The sequence below is a fragment of the Ictidomys tridecemlineatus genome, chromosome 10, assembly GCF_052094955.1.
Source record: "Ictidomys tridecemlineatus isolate mIctTri1 chromosome 10, mIctTri1.hap1, whole genome shotgun sequence".
In the NCBI taxonomy this organism is placed as follows: domain Eukaryota; kingdom Metazoa; phylum Chordata; class Mammalia; order Rodentia; family Sciuridae; genus Ictidomys; species Ictidomys tridecemlineatus.
The window spans coordinates 136477817-136499442 of NC_135486.1; the positions used below are offsets into that span (position 1 = coordinate 136477817).

Below are 21626 nucleotides of genomic sequence, written 5' to 3' on the forward strand. Positions count from 1 at the left end.
GGGTCACAGAGCCCGCTGTGAGAGCTCCCTGGGTACCATCCTGTCCCATAGGTTTAGGGTTTCCACCACCTCCCCCTTGAGGCTGGGTATGTGGCAGGGCAGAAGGTCTCATGGGTCAGGCATGGGATTTGTCTGGGGCTGGGGGGTACTTTGTGCAGGTCTTGAGGTAGGATGGCCATCATGGCCTGGCAAGTTCACTGCAAGGTCCCTGCCTGTAGCGGCTCAAGCACCCCATCGGCTGTCGCCTTGGGTGGTACCCACAGGGATGTGTGGCCAGTCTGCCAGCCTGGGGCTCTTTCCAGGGGTCTCAGGCATCCCACAGGTGGAGATTCTGCTCCATCCTGCACATTTCCAGATGTGCCAGCCCCTTCCAGGAGGATGTTCACCTTCACAGGCCAGTCCCTGACCAGTGTTCCCTCCTGCTCTGCCCCACTTTTTCCCAGAGCCTCCTGATCAGGGTGACCACTGGAGACCCCAGCATTGGCTCCACCAAGTGCTAGCACTGATGGAGGCCTCCCTGGTCATTTGCTCAGACCCTCCATGATGACCTCAGGCTTGCTGGGGAGGGCCATCCTGTGGGCTCAGAGATCACTACAGGAAGAGTGGAAGGTCAGTCCCTGCAATAGCCAGGACTAGGTGGGAGAGAGATGGCTTCACTGGGGCTAGGCCACAAAGGGCTATGGTTTGGACTTTGTGCCCAGGGCACTAGGGAGTCTCAGCAGAGTTTTAAGCAGGGGAGTGCCTTAGTCAGCTTTTTGAGAGGCAGATGTCTGGAGGCAGCAAGTATAGGGCAGGAAGGGGCATGGTAGGAGCCAGGGCAGAGCTGGGCCTTCTGGAGGGCTATCTCTGGGACACAGTGGTCAGTGGACATACAGTGTAGCGTGGTCTCTCTGCCTCAAGTAGATGGAGCTGGGTACAGGACCCTGGGTCTTATGGAGTGAAGCTGAGGTCTGGGGGACTGATTAGCTGCTGGCGTGGACGTGTGGGAATCAGTTCTCATGCTGGAATGGGCATGAGGGGACGATGGAGGTCAGGGCATCTGTCCCCGACACTGTCCAGACAGCCCACAAGTGGGCAGAGTGCTGTGCATGTCCTGGTACGTCCCAAAGGGGCTGCTTCCATTTCGTTCCTGGGGACCTCCACATTGGCAAGCTTCCTGACCTTGCAGAGTGTGCCTTAACTACTAATCCAGTCAGCCAACAAGGGGGTCTGGGAACGGTCACACTCAGATGCCTGGGCAGGTGCGTTGGCCCGAGGCTATATTGCTGCTTCGTACGGGTGGCCACCTGGCTGGGGCAGGAGAGTTGGCCTGGCCTACATGCAGGGAATTCTGTGGAGAGATGAACTCTGGCCTCACAGGATGCAGAGAGGCTCACACAGAACTCTTGAGCCAACTTCTGCCCAGAGGGACCTCTAGTCCTCCAGGTCAGGGTTAGTTCCAACTCCTGGAGGCTTCCAGCTTGCTCCTTGGGTGGGGCCCTGCCCCAGGCAGGGGGACCCTGGGGCCCTGGGACCCTGACCCACCAGGGAATAGGCCTGGCTCCTGAGGCAGGGTTATCAGGCTGGAAGCCCAGCCTGGTGCTCCTCTGCACAAGGCCTAGCTTCCCCTGCTGAGGCTTAGCCCCCAGCCCAGGCTCATCTGCTGGCCCCTGTGCTGGCTCTCCTGGTGGGTGCCTGGGGGGGCTTGCGGAGGTGTGGTGGGGCAAGTTGACCCCTCTGCATGGCTGTGCCTGCCAGAGCTGTCCTTCAAGGGAAGCAGCCAACCCCGGGCGTGATGGTGGTAGGCGTGGTGCATACCACAGGATGAGTTAAAGTGAGCTGTACGTGACATTGGTGTGCTTCCCGTGCTGGGCCTGCGCTCTCCCTCTGCCTTGGCTGCACATCGCAGGGGCGGGTTCCAGGTGGTCTGTGGCAGAGCAGACGTGGGCTTGGCCCTTAACCCCTCACGTGGACGGCCTATGTGGTCCCTCTACTCATCTGTTGATGGGCATTCAAGCTGTTTCCACCTATGGCTGTTGCACTGGGTGCTGTGGATGTGTGTCCGTGGAGGATGCCAAGTTCTGACCTGGCCTCAGGGTGCGCCCAGGAATGGCCTGCTGGTCCTGTGGAGCCCTGCCTTAGCCAATTTGAGGAACTGCCAGACTGTGGTCACTCCTCCCAGCTCTGCAGATCAGGTTTGCCATGTCCTGGGTGGTCCTGGGGTCTAGATGGGTGGGGCGGTGGAGCTGCTATGGGCTGGAGCCTTCCTGAGGGGTCCTTGCCGCATCTCTGGTATCCACACACCAGGCCCAGAGAAGAGGCTATTTTGTCTGTTGCCGTGGTGTGTAGTGAAGGACTGAAAACCCGTGGACTCCCTTGGCCTGGTGAGCATGGCCAGGTACTTCCCGTCTGGAGGACGGGGACCTCTGCTGGACCAGGCCAAGGTCTCTGCTGACAATGACATCTATTAGCCAGAACCCGTTTGTATCTTGTTTTTTTTTTTTTAATTTATTTTTTAGTTGTAGTTGGACACAATACCTTTATTTTATTTATTTATATGTGGTGCTGAGGATCGAACCCAGGGCCTTGCATGTGCTAGGCGAGCACTCTACCGCTGAGCCACAATCCCAGCCCCCCCACCCTTTGTATCTTGTGGTCACTGAGCCAGGGCAGCCCAGGAGTAGAGAAGAGAGTCAGCATTGGGCTCTGCCCGTGTCCTCTGCCCCGCCTGTTCTCCAGGGAACTGCTTGGGTATGCCTGGCTCCCCAGCACCCTGGCTCCTGCTGGGGCCAGGCTGTTTCTTCCGCAGGTCGGGCTTTCTCCATGAATAAACATGCCTTTCTTCTTGAGCAAATTGGAAAAGTAAGGCTGAGTGCTTCTGAGAACCAGGGCGGGCAGGGCAGCGGCCAGCACAGCATGTGGGCTCCAGAAGCAGCAGGCCCTATCTGCAGAGCAGGCAGGGAGGGCTTCCCCAGCTAAGAGTCCACTGGAGAGCAGAACGCATGCCACGCACGGGAGGGCAGCCTCACCCCGGCTTCCCCTACTCCTGCAGGCCCCGCTTCCTGCCCAGGCCAGGACGCAGGCCATGCTCTTGTGGATTTGGCCTAATGGAGCTTAGCTGCCTGAGCAGATTGCTCTGGGGGCTGCGGGTAGGGCTGAGGCTGCTAGATGCCTCCTAATCCTTCCAGCAGCAGAGTGTAGCGGTGTCTGTCTGACTTCCATGATGCAGCCCAGCAGGGTCCCTGCCTGGGATTCCCAGGGGTGCTTGTCCTGCTTGGGGGTCACTCTGACCATGGAGCAGGACAGCAGCCATGCTTGGAGCCCCATATCACTGGCCCAGTTAGTGTGGCTGCATTTCCTGTTGTTCCAAGGACAAGCTGCAACCAGCTTGGGGCTCTGGGGCCTTGCTGGTCCCTCCCAGTGAGGGACAACAGCACCCCTGTCTCTGCCCTTCTACGACAGGAAAGTGCCCAGTGGAGGGTCGAAGCCTACAACAGGGTTCAAGGCTCTGCATCAATCCCAATGTCTGGAATATGGTGTTGATATTGCTCAGAGAGTGCTTGTCATCAATATGACAAGCCCAGATGTGTCACTTAGATAGGGTGGGGGCAGGTGGGGACCCTAAGCACCAGGTCTAGGACTGTGCTGAGCCATATAGCAACAAGGAAGGTGGCTTCTGCTCAGCAGAGGGGTGTGGAATCTGGCCTCTCCATCCCTAGGCAGTGCCTTGGGCTCCTGGGCTGGATCCAGGGTGGCAAACAGCCATGACCACACTTCTTAAGTCCCCCAAGGAAGGGGCAGATTGAAGTGTGGTTTCAGGAAGAGCTGCATGGCTCCAGCTGGCTGGGTAGCCCCCTGTGCCTTGCCTTCTCCAGCCCAGCACTCCTGGGCTGGCCCCAGGTGGAGTGACCACTTCAGCACCACGGACAGCGTCTGCTACCGCCTCATATCACTGCTCTCCTCCCTGCTGGTGAGGCCACATCTGGGGAGTCTGTCTGGGGTGCTTTGGAGTCCAGCTCCTTGGAAAGTGCCCAGCTGTGGCCTGAGAGGCGAGAGAGTGCTGGCGTTGTGGGCTGGCAGCCCTAGTGGAAAGAGGGATGGCCTTTCCTGTCCCAGAAAGGAGGCTTGGGGAGTGCCTTTGTTCCAGGACCCTCTGCAGCAGGAGGCCTGAGGGTCTGAGGATAGGAGCCATGTCCTGAAGCCCCAGGCAGGACCTTTTCCCAGCTGGGTACTGGCTCTGAGCCCCTGAGAGAGGAGAGGGAGCAGGGGGTCCGGGGGTACACATTTGGAGCAAGCGGCCCACAGAGTGGGCACTTCCCAGGAGTCCCCATGCACAGGACCTGCTGCTCAAGGGGCCTGTGGGGATGGGACCTAGTCCCCCTTTCCAAGACCCTCTCTGGGCTTCTCAGTTCCTTACTCCTTGTGGCCCAGGGCCTAGGGCTAAGGGAACCCTCACAGGACAGACTGCCTTATTCTGCCAGTTTGAATAAGTCCCACATCCCCACCCTGCTGAGTCCCCGGTTGCTCCTCCAGCAACTGGCCCTGGACAGCACAGACACCTGTCCACACATTGGCCTGGCTTTCTCTGGCCCGCAGTGGAAATTGGTTCTGATTTGTAGAAATTGGTTCAAAACCTACAGAATTTTAATTAAGACCCAGAAAATCCATCTGTGTAATTAAGCCACTGGAAGTCACTGGGCTCTGTGTGACGTGGCTGGTTGATGCCACCTGTCCTCAGTGTGATCAAGGGTGGTGTGACACACAAGGACTGTCCTCACAGGACAGGAAGTGGACCATGTGCACCTGGCTGCCCTGCCCAGGGGAGGTCCTGACACCCCTGTGCACAGTCATAGGAGCTTCTTTGACCCTCTGGTCACTCCCAGTGGCCCTTGCTCACACACAGGTAGGCACAGGGAGGATGGCCTATGAGCCTGGGGTGCCCTCTGCAGCAGCTCCTGATGGTGCTGGGTCTAAATGTGGATGTAAGGGGATGGGGAGGACCTGCCTCTGGAGCCAGGACTTAGCTGGGCAGCCTGACATGTGGCTTCAGCCACCTGCCCCCTGCCTGAGGCTTGGCCATCTGTGCGACAGCAAGGGCACTCCTGCCAGTACTGCAGTCCTGCCTGTGGGTGCACCCTTCCTGGTGCAATTCCACCTACTACTTCAGGAAGCCACTGTCCCCACCAAGCCACACACATGGGCCCCGTGCCTCTGGGGCAGAGTACCCAGGGAGGAGGGCAGGGCTGCCCTGGACTTTGAGGAAATTCCGTGGAGCCAGCACAGGGTCCAGTGGCCAGGGGGCAGCAGCTGATGAGGGCTAAGTCGGTGTGGGGGGGCTGGCCAGAGGGCCATGGGACAATGACCTGTGAGGGGCCAGTGGAGTGAGGCCAGGGGGCAGTGACCCACAAGGGAAGCCCAGGGATGCTGAGGCTCAGAGGCTAGTGGCTACCTGCCAGGAGACATGAAGCCAGGCTGAATCTGGAGCCTGGCCTGGCTGTGAGGGTGGGTGCCCAACCCCTGTGGCTGGGGTCGGTATTGGGGAGGTGGGGCTGCAGGCAAGACCTGGCTTCCCTACTGTGTCCTACAGGTGGTCTTTTAGAAAGCTACTCTAGGTCCGGGTCTCCCATGGGAACTCCCTGCTAGCTGGGTCTCTAGTGGTCGCGGCCCTGGGTAGGGGGCACAGGGAAAGCCACCAAAGTTGAATGGGCCAGGCCTGGGGTGGGCTATTGGTGTGGGAGTTCCCCTACCCTGGGTCCTTCTGGCTGTGGGCCACCCTGCCTGTGGCCCCCCGCAGCCCGGCCACTGTGGAGGTTGGCCAGGCTCTGGAAACCCTGGGAGCCTCCCCCACAGAGGCCTCAGGTAGCATAGCTGGCTGGCCACAGGGTCCCTGTCCAAAGAGTTCCTGAGGAGTCAAGGGGGGTGGGGGGGGCAAGGCAGCAGCAGCAGATTCTCCCCAGAACTATGGACTCCAGAGCCAGGGCGCCACCTGGTGGCCCCTTCTGGAATGGACAAGCATTCTGGTGCCAAGTGGCCAGGGTGGCCCTCCCGTGCTGGGGACATGGGGGTCCAGGGTATGCCAGGCTGGCCTGCCGGTGGGCAGGGGGGCTATTCACTGCACGTGCTCCTTAACGCCAGCACGTGGTTCGAGCACGTCAGCATGCTGGTCATCATGCTCAACTGTGTGACCCTGGGCATGTTCCGGCCCTGCGAAGACCTGGAGTGCCGCTCCGAGCGCTGCAGCATCCTGGAGGTGGGCAGGCAGCGGGTAGGGGGGCGGGCCCTCGGGGGCCAGCCCGGCCTGACCTCTGCTCCCACCAGGCCTTCGATGACTTCATCTTCGCCTTCTTCGCTGTGGAGATGGTGATCAAGATGGTGGCCCTGGGGCTCTTTGGGCAGAAGTGCTACCTGGGTGACACGTGGAACAGGCTGGACTTCTTCATTGTCATGGCAGGGTAGGTGGCCGCAGCCACGGGGCTGGCTGGTACCGGGTTCCCTGGGTGTCAGCCAGGGACAGGAGAGGTGGGTGGCCTGGGTCATGGGCCTCAGGGCCCAGCCTGGCTGGATGCAGGACCAGTGGCCTGCCTGCCAACCTCGGGCCTCCTGCTTCCCCAGTATGATGGAGTACTCCCTGGACGGACACAACGTGAGCCTCTCTGCCATCCGCACAGTGCGCGTGCTGCGGCCCCTCCGCGCCATCAACCGCGTGCCCAGTAAGTGACAGGCCCCACCCAGGGCAGGAGGCAGCCCTGCCTGTCCTGCTGCCCACCCCGTGGAGTCCTCCTGGGGTTCCCTGGGACACAGCCTGGGGGGTGAAGCTCCAGGGCTCTCTAATCCCACTTAGGCCCTGGCACTGGGAGCTGAAGGGCCACCCTGATGCTTGTCTGGGCCCCGAGGACTTGCCTCCTTTTGGGGGAGATCCAGGCTAGGATATGATGGGCAGGCAGGTTCACATGGTCCTGGTCCCAGCACTGAATGGCAGGGGCTACTGTACTCTCTAGGGCATGACTGGAGTTGGTGGCCCCAGCAAGGGTACGCCTGCCCTAGGAGGGTGTGACAGTGGTGGTAGGGGACAACACCTCTAGATAACCAAGGTCACCAGGACCCACCAAAGGGCACGTGGCTTAGGGTTGTGCCTTAATTCCCATGGGTCAGGCTTCTACCGACTTGCCTGCTCTAACCTCCAGGGTCAGATAGGACTCCAGTGCTGTGTGGTATTGGGCAAGTCACTGAACCTCTCAGAGCCCCTCTTAATCACTGTAATAGTGGAGAAAGTGAACCTCTCCAGGTGGCAAGGTGAGGGATGCAGGTGTGACTCCTCGCATGCTGCACAGCATCCTCTACATGCTCAGTCCACTCAACAGGGCCAGCAGCTCCTCCCCAGGCCACCCTGTGGGAGCAGTTGAATGACTCAGCTCAGTCCACAGATGGCTTCTGCTGCTCAAGTGCCTTTGCACCTGTCCCACAGGGTGACTCTGCACACAGGACCGTGTGCTCCTCATAACAATTCCCAGGACATGTTAAAGACTGTATTCCACTATCTGCCCTAGGTCCACTCTGACCCCTGGGTAATGTGTGAACTTTGAGCCAGTTGCTGGCCAGAGTACAGCCCACTGTGTCTGTCTGTCCACTGTGACTCTGTTTCTTTCCCTGTTTTTGAGACTTTAGTGTCCCTCCTGGCTTGGACTCCCCCAAGACCCAGGGCCCATTCTGACATTGCCCCCTGCACCTGGGCCTCCATGACACCTTGACACCTTGACACCTCTCCCCATGCCCAACCATATGGCCCAGGGCTCTACCTGCAGCCTCAGCATGGCCCTGCTTATACCTTGAGGAACAGGGCACTGCCCCTCCTGAGGACCTATCAAGGGACCCTGGGGCCTGGGCTGACCCTCCTCCTGGTGCCCTGGGTTCATGTGGCCTAGGGCTTCTGGCCTGCCTCCAGAAGCTGTGCCTGTCCCCCGTGCCCCTCAATGAGGGGCTCTGAGGCTGTGCTGTAGCACGATTCCTACTGGGAATAGCCAGAGCTCCGCCTGCTTGGAGCCCAAGAGGCAGCCCTGAGCCTGAGGTGCCATGCTCACACAGACCCAGAGGTGTTTGGTCAGCCCATGTGGCCAGGACCCTGCCATCCGAAGGGAGCAGGAACTGGCCAGCTCTCACCCATGGGGAGCTGCGGCCTGCTCCCCTCTGGTGTGGCTGTGACCCAGGAGTGTCCCTTGGGGCCTGCAGTAGGTCAGGTGGGGAATACCAGTCACCATGGGACTAGCACAGCTACCCAGAGTGTGCACATGAGCACACTTGACACAGCGGAAATTAGGCCATCTGTGAACAGTAGCAAAGCTCAGGCAGGGCCGGGGCCCAGGGACCCTCTAGGAGGACTCTGCTGAGCTGACCAGCAGCCCTGCCTCCTACAGGCATGAGGATCCTGGTCACCCTGCTGCTGGACACGCTGCCCATGCTCGGGAATGTCCTCCTGCTCTGCTTCTTCGTCTTCTTCATCTTTGGCATTGTTGGTGTCCAGCTCTGGGCTGGCCTGCTGCGGAACCGCTGCTTCCTGGACAGCACCTTCGTCAGGTGTGCAGGCCCTGCCTCCAGTGTGAGGCCCCACCCTCCCAGCAGGCCTGCTCACAGTGGCTCCTCCCACCCAGCAGGTCCCGCCTCTGTCTCCTCCCACCCAGCAGGCCACACCCCCAATGCAAGGCCCTGTGCCCAGCAGGCCACACCCCCAATGCAAGGCCCTGTGCCCAGCAGGCCAGAGGCTGGGAATTGCTCCCTACCTGGAGGCCCCCTAGGTTGAACCAAAGTCCTGGCTTTGGGTTTCTCTCTTTGTTTTTCTGCCTGGGTTTGTTTCTTCTCCCTGGTCCTGTGTGTTCCCAACATGACATGAGAGTGCTGGTAGAGAGGCCCTGCAGGGGCTGAGCTCCCACTTACTTGTGGGTTACCCAGCCTTGCTCTCCTGGACCCCTGCAACTTCTCTGGTGTGACCGGGGCCAAGGAGCCCAACCTCGAGGGCTTCCCCCAGCTTGTCCTGGAGTGCCCAGCCCTCTCAGGATGGGCACAGCAGCTTTCCCATGCCCCAGGGGAGCTTGCTGCATCTGGGGTGTGAAGCATTTGTCATTAGAAGTCTGCAGTTCAGGAGGCCTGACTGGAGGAGCAGCCAGCTCCATCCTGCCTCTTCCTTGTCTCCTCCTGAAGGACAGTCCCCCACAGATGCCACTATCTGCTTCTGACCCCTCATTGCCCTTCATAGTGGTCTGGGAGACCCTAGGGAGGTCTGGCAGGAAGAGAGGAAGGACCCACGAGGAAGTTCCAGTGGCCCCCAGAGTGGTTGAGATTCCCTGGCCCACCTTCCAGGCCTGGCCATCAGGGGGAGGAGGGCATCAGGACAGCCCAGGGCCTCTGGAGCTATGTCAGGTGGGCTCATGGGTTCCCTAGCCAGATCCTGACCATGCCCACAGCAGTGCCAATGGATGGGGTCTGCCTTTGCCCTGGGTGCTCACCGCACTGGCTCTTGCCCTGCATTCTCTCTCCTGGGGGCAAGAGTGGGAGTCCCAGTGGGGCGGTCACATCTTGAGCCCCCTTCCCAAGGGAGCACAGTGGGCTTCAGGCTCAGTGAGATCAAGGCACCGACCCAGCCGGGCTCTGGCCCCACTGCCCTGCAGGAACAACAACCTGACCTTCCTACGGCCGTACTACCAGACGGAGGAGGGCGAGGAGAACCCCTTTATCTGCTCCTCACGCCGTGACAACGGCATGCAGAAGTGCTCCCACATTCCCGGCCGCCGGGAGCTGCGCATGCAGTGCACATTGGGCTGGGAGGCCTACGTGCAGCCCCAGGCTGCGGGGGCCAGCCATAACGCCTGCATCAACTGGAACCAGTACTACAATGTGTGCCGCTCAGGGGACCTCAACCCCCACAACGGCGCCATCAACTTCGACAACATCGGCTACGCTTGGATAGCCATTTTCCAGGTGGGCACTGAGGGTGTGGCCAGGGCCCTGGAAGGGCCATGAGGAGGGCATGGTGTTGACTGCTGGCCAGGGAGCTGGAGTAGGCATGGGCCAGGGTGCAGCCGCCTCCCTCCCCAGGTGATCACGCTGGAGGGCTGGGTGGACATCATGTACTACGTCATGGACGCCCACTCCTTCTACAACTTCATCTACTTCATCCTGCTCATCATCGTGAGTGTGGGCTGGGGAGGGATGGGGGTGCAGGGTGGCCCTGCTCCTGCCCTACCCCTAAGGGGAGGGTGTAGCTTGTGCCCTGGGAGTGGTGGTCACTCCCACCCTGCCGCAGGTGGGCTCCTTCTTCATGATCAACCTGTGCCTGGTGGTGATCGCCACGCAGTTCTCGGAGACCAAGCAGCGGGAGAACCAGCTGATGCGTGAGCAGCGTGCCCGCTACCTGTCCAATGACAGCACATTGGCCAGCTTCTCAGAGCCAGGCAGCTGCTACGAGGAGCTGCTCAAGTATGTGGGCCACGTCATCCGCAAGGTCAAGCGCCGCGGCTTGCGCCTCTATGCACGCTGGCAGAGCCGTTGGCGCAAAAAGGTGGACCCCAGCAGCAGCCTGCAGGGCCAGGGCCAGGGCCCCGGGCAGCGGCAGCGCCGGGCAGGCAGGTGCACAGCCTCCGTGCACCACCTGGTATACCACCACCACCACCACCACCACCACCACTATCACTTCAGCCATGGCAGCCCGCGCAGGCCCACTCCTGAACCAGGCACCCGCGACACTAGGCTGGTGCCCGCCGGCACGCCACGCTCGCCGCCCTCCCTGGGCCATAGGCCGCCTGACTCCGAGTCTGTGCACAGCATCTACCACGCCGGCTGCCATGTGGAGGGGCCGCAGGAGAGGGCCCGGGTCGCACACACTGCAGCTACCACTGCCGCCAGCCTCAAGCTGGCCTCGGGGCTGGGCACCATGAACTACCCTACTATCCTGCCCTCAGGCCTGGTTGGCAACAAAAGCAGCACCAGCCCCGGGCCCAAGGGCCAGCGGGCCGTGCCCCCAAGGACCATGGGGCACAGCCCCTTGAGCCTAGGCAGCCCTGGCCCCTATGAGAAGATGCAGCACGTGGTTGGGGAACATGGTAAGGACCCCAACACCACCCAGGGAGGAGGAGGGCACCTGGTAGCGCCCTGGGGTATGGCCTGTGTACCCCGCGCCTTGCCAGTCAGGGAGGAAGAGGGGCCCCGTCTCTCCATCCCATGTGAAGCCCCATTGACAGGCCCAGAGGAGCAGAGTCTTTTCCCTGAGATGGCACTCAGCTTGGCAAGGAAAGCCTGGCACACCTCCCACGCCCCTCCTGGTCCTGGGGGACCATGTGCCCACATCCATGGCCTGCCATGGCCTGGGAGGACTTGTGGAGCCCCTAGTAGCTGGGAGCTGGTTCCTTTGCTAGTGGATAAACTGAGGCTTGGGCAGTGTGGGAGTAGAAATTAAGGTGCAGGGTCCCCAAAGATCAGGAGAGTATAGAGTCCCGCTTGGGTAAGACAGCCCAAGGGGAAACATGGGGCTTCCCTGGAAGCAGGTCCCTTGCCTTCCTGGAGGCTGTACCAGGGCCTATGTGGGACAGCAGGGGACACGTGCTCCAGCCCCTGCAAGGAGGATAATGATGGAGGCCTTGCCTGCTCTGTGGGGGACGGTGACAGCTGGGAGGGCAACTGGCTGGGTGCGGGGCTGGTGCCACCGCGTGCCCTGATATCAGCAAATGGAATCTTAGGTGTCCTTGGGCAGTGCAGCTGTAGAGGGGACAAACTTGCCCACCTCAAGTGTCCCCACCCCAATGTGTGACAGGAATGCCACCATTGGGGATGTGTACACCTTGGTGTATACGTGTGTGCCTAGCTGTACTTGTGACTTCCCCAAGTGCACCTGTGTGTGTGCAAAAATGTGTGCAGGTATACATGTGTCCCCAGGTTTGGATGTGTGTGAGAATGTGCCCAGGTGTATACGTGAATGCCCCCATGTGCACGTGTGGGTGTACAAGTGTGTCCACGTGTACAGTGACGGTCCCCAGGGACATCTGAGTGTGCAAGTGCGCACCCAGATACGTGTGTGCCCAGGTGTGTGCCTGCAGATGCATCTCCCCTATGTCTTTGGCTGCCATCAGGGTGCCTCAGGTGGGTAGTTCACAGCAACAGAAATGTCCTCTGGGCTCTGGGAGGCCAGAAGCTGGCATTAGCATGGTGGGCTGGAGGCCCAGGCACCACAGGCTGCTGGGGCTGGATGCTGGGTGGTGCCTCAGCCCCTGCCCGCTGCTGCACAGGACTCTCCCATGCGTGTTTTCCCTCTTCTGAGGATGCCAGTTGTCCAGGGCCCCCTCCGCTGTCTGCTCCAGGCCTCCTCAGAGGCCCCCTTCCCACATTAGGCCCCATCACAGCCTCTAGGATCAGGACAAGGGTGGTCTTTCTGGGGACCTGGTGCCCTGGGGTTGGCGCTCTGTGCAAATCTGACCCTATCTGTGTCCCCACAGGACTGGGCCGGGCTTCTAGCCGCCTGTCAGGCCTGAGTGTGCCCTGCCCTCTGCCCAGCCCCCAGGCGGGCACACTCACCTGTGAACTTAAGAACTGCCCGTACTGTGCCAGCGCCCTGGAGGACCCTGAGCTTGAGTTCAGTGGTTCCGAGAGCGGGGATTCAGATGCCCATGGGGTCTACGAGTTCACACAGGACGTGCAACGCAGCGACCGCCGTGATCCCATGCAGCCACCCCCAGCAGCAGACACACCAGGCCAGGGCGGTGTGCAGTGCCGGCCACAGCGGCAACCAGCCCCCGGCGGGCCAGGCTGGCCAGGCCGTCTCTGGGCCTCCTTCAGTGGCAAGCTACGCCGCATCGTAGAGAGCAAGTACTTTAACCGTGGCATCATGGTGGCCATCCTGGTCAACACACTGAGCATGGGCGTCGAGTACCATGAGCAGGTGGGGCCCTCGGAGGAAGGGGTGGGGTCAGAGCCAGCATATGGCCACTAGCAAGCCTCAGAGCCCTGCCTCCTTGAGGCTGCACCTCTTCAGGCCCCAAGGGTCCATGTGGTGGCCTCTGCAGCAAGGAGAGGTCTGCATAGCCTCAGTTCCTTGGGCAGTAAGAGTCAGCAGACACTTCTGACTCCTCAGGCTAGGCCTCTGCTGAGTGGTGGAGATGGACTTCTGGCTCCAGCCCAGAGGTTCTCCCAGTCAGGGTGGGAGCCAGGAGACCACCAGAAAACCCCCAGGTCAGGGCACCCAGAGGCACTGAGCCCAAGGATATCCAACCAGCCAGCCCTTCTCAGTGCTTTCTGGGAGAGGCAAATGGTCCAAACCCTGGCCATACCCGCAGGGGCCCTTGGTGGCTGCAGCAGCCCCCATGAAGTGACTCCTGGGCCCAGGAGGAGGGGTGCAGAGGGCACCGAGCACCCCTCACCTGCCTGGGCACCAGAGCCCCTTATACAGCTGACCCTTGCCCTCAGGACTGAGGCCACACCAGGGCAGGAACAATGGGTCCAGTAGGGCAGGTGTCCTCTCCTGAGGTCCAGGGCCAGCTCCTGTTGCTACTGTGCCAAATCCCTCTTAGCAGCCAGAGTGGTCTTCTCATCCTCTACCATCTAGTCATGTCCAGTTGCTGTTTCCCAGAGTCAATTGGGGAAGTACAGCCGCTGTTGGCCTTAGGCAGGCCCCAGGCAGGGTGCCGTCCCAGGAGGGCGGGGCCCTGGGCAGCACAGCCCTCAACTGGAGGAGCTTCTGTGCACACAGACGTGGGCACCCACTGCACGGTCACACATGCAAGGCTTGCCTGTATACACACATGCACAATCACACACAGGCCCCCACCCCAGCAGTGTGGCCTTGGGTTCTACACGGGGGTGGGGGGGGCGTGGACAGGCTGCTGACTTGCTGCACCCAGCAGCCCCCAGCCCCGCACCCAGCAGCCCCCAGCCCCACACCCAGCTCTGTTCCCTGTGGCCTGTGCCTGGGGGAGGGTCTGTGGAGGCCGGTGGCAGCCTGCACACTGAGCCGCAATCGCAGGAATGTTGGGCAGGTCCTGTGGTGGGCTAGGCAGGTCTGCTATCCACCTGGAGGGCACCCCTGGGGTGCTGTTTCTGTAGCTCACAAATGAGCAGTCTCTTGAGTGGCTACATAGCCCTCAGTTTCTTGGGCCCTTGATGCAGCCAAAGCTGCTTGTCCTTCAGTGCCCAGAAGGACACCACAGGAGGCCCTGACCCCCTTCCCTGCCTGCAGCCAGAGGAGCTGACCAATGCTCTGGAGATCAGCAACATTGTGTTCACCAGCATGTTTGCCTTGGAAATGCTGCTGAAGCTGCTGGCCTGTGGCCCACTGGGCTACATCCGGAACCCCTACAACATCTTTGATGGCATCATCGTGGTCATCAGGTGGGTGCGTGGCCACTCAGGCCAGGGGACCTGGGAAGCTCTGCTCTTAGGCAGAAGTCTTGAAATGCAAAGCATCATCCACAGGAAGGAACTTGATGGTGGTGGTTCAGGTGGGCTGGGGCCCTGGTTACCTCAGGCTCTGGACAGTCCCCTCCCCACAGGCACGTGGGCCACACATTAGGGCAGCTGTATCTCGGTGGGTGTTTAGCATCTGGAGGAGCTGGTCCCTGCAGGCCAGTTTGGGTGCTCAGCAGCCCTTCATCCCAATGAGAAAGGGCAGCTGGGGCTACATCATGCTCACCTCTGGGCGTTTGCTGTAGCAAGATTCAGTACTGAGTGGCAGGGGAATCTGAGCGTGACCTCGGCTCCCATAGAGGAAGCAGACCTCAGGAGTGCAGGGACAGGCAATTGGGAGCAGAGGAGCCAGGCCTGGCCACAGAGGTCAGGACAGGAGGCACGAGGCTGAGACACTTCTCTGACTTGCTGAGAGCCCAAGTCTCCTGAGAGCTCAGGAGCTGGGCAGCCTGCAGGTCCCATGGCCAGTCAGGCTGCTGAGCCCCTGGGCACCTCTGCAGCCCAGCCTGCTCCCAGATGTGCCATAGAGCAGAGGCCATCCTGCCTCCGGGAAGAGGGCCCCAGGTCGGGACAGCCACGCTGATCCGCCACCTGGCACCCTGGCCTGCAGCGTCTGGGAGATCGTGGGGCAGGCGGATGGAGGCCTGTCAGTGCTGCGCACCTTCCGGCTTCTGCGGGTGCTGAAGCTAGTGCGCTTCCTGCCGGCGCTGCGGCGGCAGCTCGTGGTGCTCATGAAGACCATGGACAATGTGGCCACCTTCTGCATGCTGCTCATGCTCTTCATCTTCATCTTCAGGTGGGCACCGGCCTCCCCCAGGGCAGCTGAGCCATGCCTGTCCCCAGCTGAGCCCTCAGGAATCAGCTCGTCACCGCTGCCTGAATTCAGGCAGCACGACTGAGCACCTTCTGTGTGCTGGGTGCTAGGATGCGGTTCACAGGTGGGGGTTGGAGGTAGACCCTCCAGGCAGATGAGGTGGGGACTGTGGACCATGCAGGCTCCTGGAGGGGTTGCTGAGTGCCTGTATGTGCCATCCCGGCCTGGGCACAGGGCTCAGGGAGGGTGGGCAGCACAGGCAGGCTGGTTCTTGTGGCGAAGCAGGGCTGAGACAGGTGTCCCAGGTCCTGGCCACTGCCCAGAGTCAGGGTGGCCTCCACAGTCCACCTTGGTTCTGGGTGTAGGTGCCTCCTAAGCCACAAGTGTGGGCCCAGGAGGGGGTCAGGCACTGGGGTGATGGAGGGTCCCTGCTCAGTGTACCCCGCTCCTGCCTTCAGCATCCTGGGCATGCACCTCTTTGGCTGCAAGTTCAGCCTGAAGACAGACACAGGAGACACTGTCCCCGACAGAAAGAACTTTGACTCCCTGCTTTGGGCCATCGTCACTGTGTTCCAGGTACACCCAGGGGCTTCTGAGTGGGAAGGATGGGCCGAGGGACCAGGGGTCTCGGGCTTATGCCAGGCCTGAGTCATGTCCCCCCAGATCCTGACGCAGGAGGACTGGAATGTGGTGCTGTACAATGGCATGGCCTCTACTTCCTCATGGGCCGCCCTCTACTTCGTGGCCCTGATGACCTTCGGCAACTACGTGCTCTTCAACCTGCTGGTGGCCATCCTGGTGGAGGGCTTCCAGGCAGAGGTGAGGGCTCAGGCACCCTCGGCAGGCGGTCTCAGGGCCCTTCTGCCCATGCCCTACCCCCTCACTGCAGCCTCCATGGCTGAGGGCCCACCGCGGGAGCCTCACGTCTGCCTTGTGCGTGGCGGGTACAGGGTGATGCCACCAGATCCGACTCTGATGAGGACAAGACATCCACCCACTTTGAGGAGGATCTCGACAAGTTTAGGGTCCTGCCAGCCTCAGGTGTGAGAGGGTGTTGACGGGCATGGGGGCATCCCTGTCCTGGTGTGGTGGGCTGGGAGGAGTTTTTGTTCCTGGGATCTGGCAGCTCACGGGGCCCACTCCACCCAGAAATGAAGATGTCATCGCTGGTGGTGACCCCCAACGGGCACCTGGAGGGCCGGGGGAGCCTGCCCCCTCCCCTCATCATGCATACGGCAGCCACGCCTATTCCCACTCCCAAGAGCTCTCCACACCTGGACGTGGCCCACGGCCTCCTGGACTCACGCCGTGGGAGCAGCAGCTCTGTGGACCCCCAGCAGGGGGACCAGAAGTCTCTGGTAAGGATGATCCCCTGCCCAGGCCCTTGTAGCACCTCCTGCCCTGAGATGAGCAAAAGTCCATGTGCCTCATAGAGCTCTGGCCACATAAGTCTGAGAGGCCAGTGCTGTGCTCTATGCGCAGGCAGGCAAACTCCACGTGGTCCCTGCAAGCCAGCAGAAGGCCCAGCAAGTTCCTGTCCCAGCTCAAAATGAGAGAAAGCGGTCGAGCAGAGCTCACAGAAGGAAAAATGGAACAGGGCTGGGAAACAGGACTAGGGTCGGCCTCGGGGGTTGCTACCAACAAGGCATCCACTGTGTGTGGCCAGGGTGTCTCAGTCACTTTGAAACTCCAGGAAGCGCTGCCCCGTGGACGTGGCTGTGAGGGGAGAGCAGAGGGAGTGGAGGAGCTGTGTATAGCTAGGAGACATGGGGAAGGATTAGGACAGGATGGTGGGGAGCCATGGATCCCCAGGAGGCAGACGGGGAGTGAGATTCAGCTCCTGCTTGGGGGTCAAGCAGCACAGCAAGCCCAGGAGAGGCCCCAGGCGTGGGTCTAGTTTTATGCCCCAAGACAGCAGCCAAGTCCTTCTGCAAGTACAGAAGTGACCCAGGGAAATGGTGCTGCACATGGCCCCAGCCCTCCGGGGCCCTCCCGCTGACCCTCACAGGGTACCCCCCTGAGCAAGTGCTGGCATTTCTGAGCCTCCAGCTGGCTCAGGGTCTACATGAGAACACAGTATGGATGGTGTCCCTAGTCAGCAGGGTGGCTCACATGTGTGACCCAGCCATTGACTGGCAGCCAGGGAAGGGCCCTGCCTGCCAGTGGGTGTGGGCCCAGTGCGTGTTCCCGCTCCTGCTCCGCCCCCAGGCCAGCCTTCGCAGCTCACCCTGCGCCCACTGGGGCCCCAGCAGCGCCTGGAGCAGCCGGCGCTCAAGCTGGAGCAGCCTGGGCCGCGCACCCAGCCTCAAGCACCGCGGCCAGCGCGGGGAGCGCGAATCGCTGCTGTCTGGCGACGGAAAGGGCAGCACGGACGATGAGGCCGAGGATGGCAGGCCAGGGACCAGCTCCAGGCCAGGGTCCTCACCCGGGCCCCAAGCCAGCCCACTGCGGCGCGCCGAATCCCTGGACCACCGCAGCACACTGGACCTGCAGTCCCCGCGGCCTGCCACCCTCCTGCCTGCCAAGTTCCACGACTGTAATGGGCAGACAGTGGCCCTGCCCAGTGAATTCTTCCTGCGCATTGACAGTCACAAGGAGGACACAGTTGAGCTGGATGACGATGTGGAAGACGTGAGTGGGCCCCAGCAAGACCCACAGCTGCCCCTGTGCCGTTTTGGGCCCATTGTGGGTCAGGGCAGCAGACTAGCCAGGGGTGGAGTTCAGCTCTGGTGATCCCATTTGGCCCCTTGCCCTCAAGGCCGGCCCTCCCTTGTGGTCAGCCACTACCTGGACCCTCTTGGTGAAGCAGGCAGTGACTGCCAGGCTGGGTGCCTCAGGGGCCCCACCAAGCTGGCCAGTAGACTCGCTGTGGTCACTGCCCATTTCCTGGGAGTGTGGGAAGGTGAGGCTCCTGGCAGACAACAGGAGGGAGGGACAGCCCCAACAGGCACCTGGGTGGACTGGCCTCCAGGAGGGACAAGGCAGCGCCTGGGGTCTGAGGGCCACCTCCCCTCCCCAGAGCTGCTGCTTCCGCCTGCACAAGGTGCTGGAGCCCTACACGCCCCAGTGGTGCCGCAGCCGCGAGTCCTGGGCCCTCTACCTCTTCTCCCCGCAGAACAGGTGAGAGGACAGGGGAGGCTGGTGGGTGACCCCAGGGCCGCAGCTGCTGTGGGGCCCGCCAGCCACACTCACAGCCCCCTCCCCAGGCTGCGTGCCTGCTGCCAGAAGGTCATTGCGCACCGGATGTTTGACCACGTGGTCCTCGTCTTCATCTTCCTCAACTGCATCACCATCGCCCTGGAGAGGCCAGACATCGACCCCGGGAGCACCGTGAGTTGCTGTCGGAGGCCACTGGGGCAAGGCCGGGCAGGGCAGAGTGCGGCTTTCCCACCGGACTTTCCCTGCAGGAACGGGCCTTCCTCAGCGTCTCCAACTACATCTTCACAGCCATCTTCGTGGTGGAAATGATGGTGAAGGTAGGTCTCTCCACTGCCCCGCCCTAGCCCGCCCACTGCCAAGCCCCGCCCATAGCCCTGCCTGTGGGCCTCCCACCTAGCCCAAGTACCGTCCCCAGGTGGTAGCCCTGGGCCTGCTGTGGGGCGAGCGTGCCTACCTGCAGAGCAGTTGGAACGTGCTGGATGGGTTGCTGGTCCTGGTGTCCCTGGTGGACATCGTTGTGGCCATGGCCTCCGCTGGTGGCGCCAAGATCCTGGGCATTCTGCGCGTGCTGCGCCTGTTGCGGACCCTGCGACCTCTGAGGTAGGGCAAGGACAGGAACAGGGATGGGAGGACAGGGGGCTACCACGGTGGAGGTGTGGCCTTTGAGGTAGGACAGAGTCGGGAGGATGGGGTGGAGCCACCACAGGTGTCCAGAGCGGACGAGGTGTGGCCCACCCCACCTGGTAGCCGCTGTGTGGCTCAACCACGCGTGCCCTCCACTGGGCCAGGGTCATCAGCCGGGCTCCAGGCCTCAAGCTGGTGGTGGAGACGCTGATCTCATCGCTCAGGCCCATCGGGAACATCGTACTCATCTGCTGCGCCTTCTTCATCATCTTCGGCATCCTGGGGGTGCAGGTGGGTGGGCTGCCGCCCAGGTGGACAGGTCTGGGGGCCACTGGGCGGGTGCCCCGGGTGACAGCCGTGCCCGGTCAGCTCTTCAAGGGGAAGTTCTACTACTGCGAGGGTGCCGACACCAGGAACATCTCCACCAAGGCTGAGTGCCGGGCTGCCCACTACCGCTGGGTGCGGCGCAAGTACAACTTCGACAACTTAGGCCAGGTGGGCGCGGTGCGTGTGGAGCCTCTAGGGCAGGGCTGACCACTGCACGGCCCTGTTGGTGACCCATCGCACTCGCAGGCGCTGATGTCACTGTTCGTGCTATCGTCCAAGGACGGCTGGGTGAACATCATGTACGACGGACTAGACGCTGTGGGCATCGACCAGCAGGTGCGCGGGCTGGGAGGCCACAGAGTCCTGGAGTCACCCCTTGTGTCCTGGGGCTCCCGCCGTGGGCGTGGCGGGCAGAGGGCAACCCACCGCCTTGTGTGCCGTAGCCCGTGCAGAACCACAACCCCTGGATGCTGCTGTACTTCATCTCCTTCCTGCTCATCGTCAGCTTCTTTGTGCTCAACATGTTCGTGGGTGTGGTGGTAGAGAACTTCCACAAGTGCCGGCAGCACCAGGAGGCTGAGGAGGCGCGCCGGCGGGAGGAGAAGCGGCAACGGCGGCTGGAGAGGCGGCGCAGGAGTAAGGCGCCCCTGGTGGCGGTGGCGGGTCGGTACCTGCACACAGGGCCGTGGCACCAGCCCCGGGGCCTGCAGCCCCACCCGAATGGCTCTGCACGTGGCCCACCTTGCATGGGGGCCCGGCCTCATGAGGGGCCAGCAGGCGTGGGCAATTGGGGCGCCCACTGTGGCAGGAGGCAGAGTCCCCTCTCAAGGGACCCAGGAAACGGGGCGCCCCAGCCTGCACCTGCTCTCTAGGGACAGGTTCATCCCATGGGTCCTCTCTACAAGAGCCATCATGCCCCCTGAGAGTTTGGCCTGTGGCTTGGGAGCAAGAAGGCCCCTGAGTGTCCCCCACCCCCAGCAGGCACCTGACATTTCCCCCACTCCTGGCAAGTTCCCTGTGTCCCCCACCCCCGGCAGGCCCCTGATATTTCCCCCACCCCCAGCAGGCCCCTGGCAGGTCCTTGGCATTACACCCACCCTTGATAGGCCCCCAGTATCCCCCCTGCCCCTGGCAGGGCCCTGGTGTTACCCCTGCCCCAGGCATGCCCCGCCCCTGGCAGGCCCCCAATGCCGCCCCCCACTGCGGCCCTCAGACGTCTCCTTGTCTTTCCAGGCACTTTCCCCAGCCCAGGTACCTGCCCTGCCCGCATGCTCAGCCCGCTAACGCTGGCCGGCCGTCACGCCGCATGGGGAAGGAACACAGGCTCGCTGGGGTCCCCCAGGGTGGGCACAGGCTAGGGCCAGGTGCCAGCGGGCGGGGGGAGGCTGTGGCTTGCTTTCCAGTGTCCATGCCGCTGCTCCCGCTCTGGCCTGTTCCTCTTTGCAGCTTGCATGTGTGTATCTCTGCTGTCTCTTGGGGATGAAGCGTCCCCTGGCTCTGACGGCTGTGGCTGCTCCGTCTTCTGTGCAAGCTGCCATCCCCCTTGGCTGACTTAGCTGAGCTGAGCTGAGCTCTCTAGTGACTGCATGCTAGACCAAGGAGCATGAGCCTCCAGGGTGGGGGGTCGCTCTGGTCAGCACCTGCTCTCCCTTGCCCTAGGCCTTCAGCCCCAAATTCATGGTTGCGTGCCAAGGTGGCCCCGGGGCACAGGGCAGCCCATACTGTTCCTGCAAGAATTGGCAGCACTACAGGGCTGCTGTGGGCAGGACACTTCGCAGACAGACCTTCAGGGGCACATAGCGGAGGCAATCCCCAGGGAGGTCCTGCCTTCCTGTCATGAGCCCTACTGACCTCAGAAGGCTGACCCCAGACCACTATTACCAGGTGCCCCTTGGGAGATGGCACAGGAAGGGACTCTACCTGTGGCCAGGGTACATCCCTACCTAGGCAGGGCCCACGGGGTCTGGACTGGGAGATAGACAAGGGGCTGCCCTGCCCAGCCTTTCATTCCAATGCTGGTCCATGGCCAACATGGCCAGACCTCCTGCTGGCCAGCCTAAAGTTTCAGGAGGGCAGTTCTGGTGCAGGGACCCGGGTAGGATGCAGGAAGGCTGCCTCAACTTCTACACCCTTCCTGGGGGCTGTCCAGACCTCCCAGTCCAGGAGGCCAACCTACCCCAAGGCCTCCCTGCAGTCCCAGCCCATGGACTCTCACAGAACTGCCTTTCTACAGCATGGGTCCCTTTCCAAGAGAATGCCCTCCTCTGGCCTCCTGCAAGCCCCC

At 61.9% G+C, this 21626-nt stretch overlaps 1 protein-coding gene across 7 annotated transcripts in view; it reads left to right on the plus strand.

The window, feature by feature from the left end:
* Positions 1-21626, plus strand: part of Cacna1h (calcium voltage-gated channel subunit alpha1 H) — a 53828-nt gene that overhangs the window by 25518 nt on the left and 6684 nt on the right. For 4 of the 7 annotated variants that reach the window (XR_013427070.1, XM_078024395.1, XM_078024396.1 and 1 more), the window contains exons 3-25: positions 6117-6229; positions 6298-6431; positions 6592-6689; positions 8391-8550; positions 9639-9948; positions 10066-10158; positions 10274-11069; positions 12456-12898; positions 14192-14343; positions 15029-15214; positions 15691-15808; positions 15896-16051; positions 16183-16273; positions 16382-16590; positions 17441-17863; positions 18252-18352; positions 18439-18562; positions 18640-18708; positions 18807-18991; positions 19180-19306; positions 19385-19510; positions 19589-19678; positions 19786-20005. Coding sequence is in view for 6 of the 7 variants with exons in the window: in XM_078024395.1 (XP_077880521.1) it covers positions 6117-6229; positions 6298-6431; positions 6592-6689; positions 8391-8550; positions 9639-9948; positions 10066-10158; positions 10274-11069; positions 12456-12898; positions 14192-14343; positions 15029-15214; positions 15691-15808; positions 15896-16051; positions 16183-16273; positions 16382-16590; positions 17441-17863; positions 18252-18352; positions 18439-18562; positions 18640-18708; positions 18807-18991; positions 19180-19306; positions 19385-19510; positions 19589-19678; positions 19786-20005 (4524 nt within the window). In the remaining variant the exon portion in view is untranslated. Of the gene's footprint in view, positions 1-6116; positions 6230-6297; positions 6432-6591; positions 6690-8390; positions 8551-9638; positions 9949-10065; positions 10159-10273; positions 11070-12455; positions 12899-14191; positions 14344-15028; positions 15215-15690; positions 15809-15895; positions 16052-16182; positions 16274-16381; positions 16591-17440; positions 17864-18251; positions 18353-18438; positions 18563-18639; positions 18709-18806; positions 18992-19179; positions 19307-19384; positions 19511-19588; positions 19679-19785; positions 20006-20575; positions 20594-21626 lie in introns of all 7 variants that reach the window. The other 3 variants (XM_078024392.1, XM_078024393.1, XM_078024394.1) reach the window with 3 other exon arrangements.